Source organism: Myxocyprinus asiaticus, chromosome 31 (assembly GCF_019703515.2).
Source record: "Myxocyprinus asiaticus isolate MX2 ecotype Aquarium Trade chromosome 31, UBuf_Myxa_2, whole genome shotgun sequence".
Lineage (NCBI taxonomy): Eukaryota > Metazoa > Chordata > Actinopteri > Cypriniformes > Catostomidae > Myxocyprinus > Myxocyprinus asiaticus.
The window spans coordinates 37607726-37617724 of NC_059374.1; the positions used below are offsets into that span (position 1 = coordinate 37607726).

At 38.9% G+C, this 9999-nt stretch overlaps 1 protein-coding gene across 2 annotated transcripts in view; it reads left to right on the top strand.

Annotated features, from left to right (window-relative positions):
- LOC127422473 (roundabout homolog 1-like) overlaps positions 1–4276 on the top strand; it is a 375425-nt gene extending 371149 nt beyond the window's left edge. For both annotated transcript variants that reach the window (XM_051666005.1, XM_051666006.1), the window contains 3 exons: positions 670–948; positions 2625–2836; positions 3011–4276. In XM_051666005.1, the coding sequence (XP_051521965.1) occupies positions 670–948; positions 2625–2836; positions 3011–3025 (506 nt within the window). In that variant the 3' untranslated portion in view covers positions 3026–4276. The remainder of the gene's footprint in view (positions 1–669; positions 949–2624; positions 2837–3010) is intronic.
- The last annotated feature ends 5723 nt before the right edge of the window (positions 4277–9999 follow it).

A 9999-nucleotide genomic window follows, 5' to 3' on the forward strand; every position in this document is an offset into this window, starting at 1 on the left:
TATTGGAAAAACTATACTGTTTTAAAAACAGCTGAACTACAGTCACTCTACTGAAAAATGTAGTTTAGTTAATAGCATCACTACTCACTCCTCAATACTTGTAGCGCTATGTACAATATGTTATAAAAAATTAAACATTTGTTACTTGGAGTTTGTGAATCAGGTCTTGCTGTTTCTTGCACAAGTGTAAATGATCCATCTCGCACATACTGTAGCTGGAAAGATGCTTGTGTTTTGACAGTATTTAACAAGAATAACCATTGTAAACAACCCTGAATAACTGGCAGGGGAAGTGTTGAGACATCAAGTGACAGTGATGAACCATCATTCACAGTTTCTCAACTGATTCGTGACACCTCTGTGGAAAGAAGTTTGCGCGTGCAGCTGTTTGGATGGTCGCGATGCAACGGCACAGCTGTGTTTCCATGGCACCTTCTGAGTGCCAGATAAATGAGTTCAGGTGTCAATCAGCAAAGCGCCTGGTTCTGAAGTACACGAGTATGTGTGAATGTAGTGCGTTGCAAGCTTGCTAAAATGAAACTTTCTAGCATCAGCACATTGACGCAAGATCCACACGTCAACAGAAAAATACTGTGCGTCATTTCAATGTTAAAATACTACAGAAATTACAGTAATCTCCTTTAACTTTTCCATCTCGTTTCTTCACAGATCTGCCTCCTCCTCCCATTCCTCCCCCAGCCATGCTTAAGTCACCTACACACCCAGCTAAAACCATCCCAGAGGGCCCATGGGGAGCCATGTCCCCCAGATCCAGTTCTGCTGATGGCAAGGACAGGCGAACTGGCTCGGGAGGATCCAGACTCAGGGAGGGCACCCGGACAAGCTCCTCAGAACGGCAGGAGGCCCAGGACTTACAAAGGGGTCAGAGAACAGGGAAAAGCAGCAAGCAAGAGGCCGCTGCCGGTGCAAAGAGCCGCCAGCACCCAGGTACTAAGCAACAATTCAGATTAATATGCAGACTTAACTGTAAGTAAGCCATTTGGAGGTTGGCCAGTCTGATACAGCAACATTGGCTCAACCAATACACCATTTTATGGCATTATCTGTTTGTACAACCAACGGAAGATGGGCAGATTTTTCTGAAACCTGTTTGAAAAGTTATTATTTTTGCAATTCCATTTGGTGACACTAGTAGTGCTGAAATTACAAACTTCAGTTTTAAAGTGAATAAGATAAATAAGGGATGGCAATAAATAACCTTTTCTTATTCATTTAAATAAAAATAAAAAATGAATCAAATGATTTTCATAACGTTCAGCTCTGCTAACGGTTCTTGAACGTCTGCATTCTTCTTAGAGGTCTGCACAAGTCTTAAAATGAAACCCAAAACGGACCCGTACCCTACGCGAACCCAGAATCGCTCACTGTCTTTGTAATTTCCTCTCCTAGCAAGTACTGTTACAATAGGCTGTATTTTATGTCAGCATCGTAGCCAACATTCGTAACAGTATTGAATCAGTAAACATATAATGTTTTAACAAGGCAAGTTAGCTCCTCAGTACACTAGAGCAGAAGGGAAAAAAACATTGCCTTACCGTTTATCAAGCGCTGAAAATTTGCTTGGTACAGAACAATCTGGAATAATATGAAACAATGTAACAGTCCCTTCTATGCAGCCTGAACTTGTTCAGAAAACATTGAGTCTTTGTGACACTTGCGCTAAAAACAATCTAGATGCAACACAACGAATTAAACTGAACGCATGTGTCTCGACATGCATTTTTGAAAAGTTCTTTTGAAAAAGTTGTGCTTTTATACCGATCCTCAAAATACAACATTGAAGTTATTTGTGTCAAATGAAGTGCTGCACAACAGAGCATCACAGATGTGAGTTATTGCTTAAATATAATACAGTTATAATTTTATTATTATTATCATTATTATCGTTATTTCAGTGAATATTACATAACTATACAGTAGTTATATATTTCTGTCATATTTTTGTCCATTTAAGTGGAGCTTTTATTTTGGCGGAGCTTTTATTTTGGCACAATCCCGAGTCAAGCCGGTTTGTGAGGACAGCTTCACACCTCCGGAAGAGCAGGCCACTATGTCACCCAGTGCAAAAAGTCTGCTATTTAATTAACTAAATATGTAGTCTGCAGCACATGCAGACTACATATTTAGTTAATTAAATAGCAGCCTTTGCTGTTTAATAATCACACTATGACACATCGTGGATTTAATTTGTGCGCTGAATGCTTACGCAGTGACATTCGCATGTCAGAAGTTATAGTTTTTTGGTATCGGAGCCTTTTTACGAGCATGAGTACGAGAATGTGAGCATAGTATTGGACCCGATTCCGATACCAGTATCGGTTTCGGTACATCCATACTCAAAATTTCTTGGCCTAATGGCTTACTCGCTCACTGAGTCAGTTGGAGCGATTAAAAACTTCTGACTTACTCAGTGAACTGCAGGTCGTTACTAATTGTCATATCCAGATCGAAAGAAACTGTTAACTGTCACATGTGTACTAAATGTCAGCGAGACATAAATCGTTGTAATTTCTGACTGGTTGTTCAAGTATTTGGTAACCTGTAAAATAAGTTAGTCCTTTTGTTTATGAACTAAAAAAAACAAACATCTGTCTCTCTCTCAGGCTCAGAGGACATCCTACCTTATAGTCGTCCCTCTTTCCCACCCGTCCACAGTCCTCGTGGGGAAAGAGACCCCAGTTCATCAAGTTCACTGTCCTCTCGGGGGTCCGGTGGGCAGCGACGAGGAGAGGGGCTTCCAGGGGCCCGCAGAAACCCTGCAGATATTGGGCTGAACACCACAGGAGCCTTCCAGACAGGAGGGGAGGAACTTGAGGTATGTCCCAAACCAAATTAAGACTTCTCCCTCATTTTTATGACACACCCAACTGCCCAAAATGACTGGAAAAGAGATGCTAGAATTCAGAGCTATTCATTTTCTAATATATATTTATTGGATGTCTGTGTGCATGATGTTGACAATAATACTAAAATATAGTTTTCGTTTCAGATGGTGGAGAGCTGAGATGATAAAAAAATATTGCTGTCCAAACTTCCTCAGCAACCATCTTCAAGCGCAGTTTGACCATTGCGACGGTGTCTTTTAATGAAAACTACCGACCCTGACTTACACCACATTTGGAAAACTGACCAACCATTAATACATTTCTTTACCTTAATGTCAATGTGCATTTAAAGAAGAAAAAGTACTCAGAAGATTTAAAAGAAGGTACGTTCAAGGGGCTAAAACAGTTTTGTTTGTTTGATTCCAATGCAATATGATGTGTCTGTAGCCCCAGAAACTGATTATGGCTTTGTTCACCTTGGCAAGAAGGTTGTCAGTCAATTGTTACTGTAATGAAACTTCTGGCACAAAGGGACTGACTGAGATGTACATACACGTGTATACATATCTAACTGTCTTTTATAATCCATTGTGGTACATTAAATTTGTCTTCCTTGGCTTATTTGAATCATTTAAAATTTCTATTACCAGTTAATATAAATTTTTTTATAGCCTCCATCCTGGTTGTAAATTGTCATAGTGTTTAAATTGCTCCAGGAAAAGTGCCACATTCTGAGAGTTAATGTTTGTTCGTTATTGTTTTTTTTTATTTTTTATTTTTTATTTTTTTTTGTAATGCACTGTTATTCTTTTATTGTCATTGTTTGTTGTTATTTGTTTGACTTTGGTTTTAAAAGCACAATCACTAAACTTTATTTTGAATCATTTTATTGATTAACCTTTTTGTCTTGCGCGAGGAGAGCGAGTGCACGGTACGACAAAAGGCCTTGTTAAACCTGTCGATGTAGGGTTTTAAGAAAAGAAAAAAAAGGATAAGCTGTTTACAAACGAGTGAATGAATGGAAACAAATCCCTGCATCCTTACCTTCCGTGTCTTTTCCAGATTCTCATTCCAGCTCAAGATATCCTGTGAAATAAAAAAAATAAAAATAAATGAAATGAATGCAGGGATTTTGTTTACGAAAGTATTGGTCCATCTCTGCACTTTCGTTCAAAATGTTTTTCAACTTTCATATGCACTTAAAGAGACATTTGAGAACAGGAAGTGGGTGCCGGTTTGAGAATCAGGAGCGGTTGTGAATGGCTGGCTGATGGCCTGCCTTTCTCAGGTTGGTCATGTCAGTCACATTCTAAAAAGGGTAAGGATGTGTGTGTTAATTCATTTGACATCTGCAAGCATTTGTTTCTTAAAACAAACAGACAAAAAAATATAAAAATGAAGAAAAAAATAAATCAAAATACTGAAACTGACTGACTTGTGTTTGGCTTATTTGTGCATCTCTGATTCCAAATATTGTGATTGATCATAATACATAAACCCTAACCCAAGCCAGAACCATATATTTGAAATACGGTCGATAGAATAATATTTTACACAATAAAAAAATAAATAAAATAAAAAATCATTGAAAAAAGGTAAGAGGTAACACAAACATATCAAAGTTACCAAACCAATTTTTTCGCCAAAAGAAATTGTAATAGTTTGCGTATCACAATACGTTCATTATATACAGTAGTTAACCCTTGCCTTAATACATGCCAGTGTGGTTTTATTGTGTTCACCTCTTTACCCAAGATCCATTACAAAAATATTATATTTTAGTTGAGAATATAATTCATAAAATGTATTGTTAAGACAGTTTTGAGTCTAATATTCTAATTACAGCTATGTTTTGATTGAATGAAATTAGAGTTAAAGCTAAGGTGAGGTCTAATATTTGATTTATTGCTAAGGTTTAGGTTAAATCCAAAATTGGGGACATCGTGGTCACTCTAATGTGGTTCTCGCTCTTGGTGGAGTGTGTGGTGACTTGTGCATGGATGCTGCGGAGAATAGCATGAAGCCTCCACACGCACTAGGTCTCTGCAGTAACGCGCTCACAAGCCATGTGATAAGACGCATGGATTGACAGTCTCAGACGTGGAGGCAACTGAGATTTGTCCTCCCCCACCCGGAGTGAGGCGAGTCACTATGCCACCATGAGAACTTAGAGCGCATTGGGAACTGGGCATTCCAAATTGGGGAGAAAAGGGGAGAAACCTCCCCCCCCCCCCTAAAAAGAATGTGAAATGTCAGAATAATAGTAGAGAGAATTATTTATTTCAGCTTTTATTTATTTCATCACATTCCCAGTGGGTCAGAATTTTATATACAATTTGTTAGTATTTGGTAGCATTGCCTTTAAATTGTTTAACTTGGGTCAAACATTTTGGGTAGCCTTCCACAAGCTTCTCACAATAAGTTGCTGGAATTTTGGCCCATAAGTCCAGACAAAACTGGTGTAACTGAGTCAAGTATGTAGGCCTCCTTGCTCGCACACGCATTTTCAGTTCTGCCCACAAATTTTCTATCGGATTGAGGTCAGGGCTTTGTGATGGCCACTCCAATACCTTGACTTTATTGTGCTTAAGCCATTTTGCCACAACTTTGGAGATATGCTTGGTGTCATTGTCCATGTGGAAGACAAAATTTGCGACTGAGCTTTAACTTCCTGGCTGATGTCTTGAGACGTAGCTTCAATATATCCACATAATTTTCCTTCCTCGTGATGCCATCTATTTTGTGAAGTGCACCAGTCCCTCCTGCAGCAAAGCACCCACGTAACATGATGCTGCCATCCCCATGCTTCACGGTTGGGATGGTGTTCCTTGGCTTGCAAGCATCACCCTTTTTCTTTCAAACATAACGGTGGCCATTTTGGTCATTTTGTTTCATCAGACCAGGGGGCATTTCTCCAAAAAGTAAGATCTTTGTCCCCATTTCTTGCAAACAGTATTCTGGCTTTTAGATGGTGGTTTTCTTCCTTGCTGAGCATTCTTTCAGTTTATTTTGATATAGGACTTGTTTTACTGTGGATATAGATACTTGTCTACCTGTTTCCTCCAGCATCTTCACAAGGTCCTTTGCTGTTGTTCTGGGATTGATTTGCACTTTTGGCTCCAAACTAAGTTCATCTCTAGGAGACAGAATGTGTCTCCTTCCTGAGCTTTATGATGGCTGCGTGGTCCCATGGTGTTTATACTTGCATACTATTGTATACTACAGATGAACATGGTACCTTCAGGCATTTGGAAATTGCTCCCAAGGATGAACCAGACATGTGGAGGTCCACACTTTTTTTTTCTAAGGTCTTGGCTGATTTCTTTTTCGATTTTCCCATGATGTCAAGCAAAGAGGCACTGAGTTTGAAGGTAGGCCTTAAAATACATCCACAGTTACACCTCCAATTGACTCCAAAGGCTAGACATCATAAAGGCTAGACATCATTTTCTGGAATTTACCAAGCTGCTTAAAGGCACAGTTAACTTAGTGTATGTAAACATCTGACCCACTGGAATTGTGATATAGTAAATTAAAAGTGAAACAATCTGTCTGTAAACAATTGTTGGAAAGATTACTTGTGTCATGCACAAAGCAGATGTCCTAAATGACTTGCCAAAACTATAGTTTGCTAATTTTAAAATCCACAGTCTGATATTGGGATATACAGACACTAAAATGTCAAATAAAAGAATTTGCCTCTGCATCCGCCAGGCATCTTGGTCTCTTGACAGAAAACGAGAGCATCTCCCTACAGGTATTACCCTATTAAGCACCTTTTAAACGAGAACAAATTTGGAGCAATGGAGAGTTTCCTCTCTGGCTCCATCCATCATTTTAATGAGCTACAGTAGGGTGTGTATGCTGCTCACAGTGAGGCATAGGTGATTAAAGGTAGTACACACAGAGAGAGACTCTGTTTTTGATGGTATGAATATATGTGGGCCAGATATGTGACCATACATCTTGGTCATTATTATAAAAAGACATTCCTGGCAACTCTGCGAGGCCATTCTTTCATTGCCATCAAACAAAACAATCTCTACACTAAATTCATGGCCAAGGAGGGAAGAATATTAATAATTTATTTGAAAACAATGTGTGTTTTACTACAAAATGCAAGCTTTCTTTCCCTATCTTTCTTTGAATAAAACATAGGCTAAGTAAAGGACAGAAGATAAAAAACATATTGTTCTTTCTTTTCAAACCTTCAGTCCTTCCTTTCTTTTCCTTCCTCCCTGTCTTCCTTGCTTCACCCCTTTCCTTCTTTCTTCCTTTCTTAGTTTATTCCATGCCATTCCCTTCCCTCCTTACATCCAACATACCATTTCCTCTTTTCTTCCTGCTTTTTCTTTCTTTAATTCCTTCCTTCACGCTTCTTTCCTTCCCTGTCACTTTTCCTCCTTCCTGCTTTCCCTCTTTCCATCATTCCTTCCTTACTTTCTTTATGCTTTCCTTTCTACCTTTCTTTCCTTCCTTCCTTCCTTCCTTCCTTCCTTCCTTCCTTTCCTTCCAATCTGCTATTTGGGTTATTCTATCTTTGTTTGCAGAAAATACATATAAACATTCAGTGCTGTCTGTTGTAGTAATGTGTAGAGTTTATCCTAATATCTTTTGTTAGGATATTCATGTCTTATTTTTCACCCAAACTGGTTTAATTAACCCCACATGCATAACGGGAGTTAATTGGGAATAAAAGCTGGATGCTGTCAGGAAACGGATCCTCCTGTCTGGTGCAGCTTACAGGAGACCCGCGTAGACTCTGTCCACCTGTTCACCCCCCACCCTCATTCAGTCTGATTACAGCAATGGGAGAACCCTTATCTTCCCTCCATTTAATTTAGAACATCTTCATTGGAGAAGACATGACATGATTTTCATTTGTGGAATCTTTTATTTTCCTTCCTTTCTCATCATCCTACCACTTCTACCTTCCTTTCTTTCTCCCCTTCTTACTTCCATTTTTTTTACTTACCTCCAATTCTTCCTTCCATCTATCCCCTTCCCTTTCCTCCTTTCTTCAAACCATTTTCTCTTTCCTTTCTTTTCTCTTTCCTTCAAATCATTTTCTTTTCCCTTTCCTCCAAAGTCGTAGCTTCAATCATCCATCCTTCATCCCCTTCCCTTTCCTCCTTCCTTCAAACCCTTTTACTTTCCTTCCTTCTTTTCCTACTACCTTTGTTCATTTCCTTCCTTCCTTTCTTCCTCTTACCTTTCTTCTTTTCTTCAAACCCATTCCCTTTCCTTCCTTCCTTCCTCCCTTCCTTCCTCTTCCCTTTCCTCTTTTATACAAACCTTTTTCTCTTTCCTGTCTTCCTTTCCTCCATCTTCCCTTTCCTCTTTTCTTCAAACTCTTTTCTCTTTCCTTTCTTCCTTTCCTTCTTCCTTCCTTCAAACCCATTCCCTTTCTTTCCTTCCTTCCTTCCTTCCTTCCTTCCTTCCTTCCTTCCTTAATTTTCTCTTTCATTTCTTCCTTTCCTTCTTCCTTCAAACCAATTCCCTTTCCTTCCTCTACCTTCTTCTTCCTTCCCATTCCTCCTCTACATTCCTAGCTTCCTTCCTTCCTTCCTTCAATCCATCCCCTTCCCTTTCTCTTCTTCCCTTACCTCCTACCTTTTTCACTTCCTTCTTTCCTTCCTTCTGTCCTTCTATCCATCCTTCATACCCTTCCCTTTCATTCTTCCTTCAAACACTTTTTTCTTTTTTCTTTCTTTCTTTCTTTCTTTCTTTCTTTCAAAACTATGCTCTTCCCTTCCTCCACCCCCTTCTTCCTTCCCATTTCTTCCTACATTCCTAGCTTCCTTCCTTCCATCCATCCTTAATACCTTTTCCATTCCTCCTTTTTTTCAAAACCTTTTCTCTTCTTCTTCTTTCTCTTTTCCTCCAACATTTATTCACTTCCTTTCAAATATATCATAAGCCTGTGAAAACTTCCTGCTAAGAGGTGAGCCTTAAATAACAACAGCTCATCACCCTGAAAAACTTACGGGAACTTTGCGAACAAATTAAATTAAACTGATGCCTGAATTCTGTCTCTCAGCTGTGGCACCACTTTTGCGAGTCTCACAGTGAACCAAACTGCATTTTTTTTAATAACTCCAATCCTTACGGTGCTCAGCTCAGCAGATCTCACTCCATCCATGCTCAGACCTCACAATGAACCTGAAATAACTTCACCTCTCATCTAGCTCTTCCCCATAGTTATTCCTGCACACCTCACAGGCTGACATAATCTTTTTCTTCAACTTTATTATTAGTTTTGATCAATTACGTTATACGACTCCATATCTCTGCACTCTCACTCATCAGGATGACACTCAGTCAAATTTATGCAACTATCTCTCTGCCAAAAGTATAACGCTGTTACACGACAATCTGGCAGGGATTGACAGGGAGTTTGTCACAGTGCTCATCGTTCTGGACAATTTATGAATAAATGCATGGAGCCGCAGTTAACAGTTGCTGACAAAGACATTTTATGCCATCCTAAAGATAAATGAACACATGAATTATGTGCTGAAATGTCTTCATAAACCAATGATTAAAAGGAATGACATGCCATGCTGATAAATGGTACGATTCCTCACAGACCTACAATGCCACATGCTAGCAGTTAGAACATGTAAATGCAAAAGACTTCTAGTGAACCTTTTACATTATTTTACATTACCAAAACAGCTTAATGTTGCATTTGGTATTGTGCAAAAAGTTACTGTTATTGTTTACCACTTTATCACTTTTCACTTGGTTTGGACAAAGTGTTACTGTGCAATTGAGATTTAGCTTTCTACAGTGCAGAAAACATAATTCATGGAATAACCACAGCTACCAACAACAACAATCCTTCATTCATTTGTTCGTTATCATTATCAAGAGAATCATCATTATGAGAATCGTAAAATGCATCTTTAATTATCTAATAAAGCAACAGCCAATTCAAAAACTCAGCTGTATCTTTAATCACTTTTCTTTGTTAAGAGTTCCACTGAAACAGACCTTAACTTTGAGAATTCCCAAGCTAAAACGTGACAATCTTTGACCATGTCTAAACAACATTTGAAGATGTCCGAGTATGAACAATCAGGATAAACTGACATGTTTTTGTAGTCAACTGACCCACTTAGCAGACACACTGTGACTGGAACATGACATA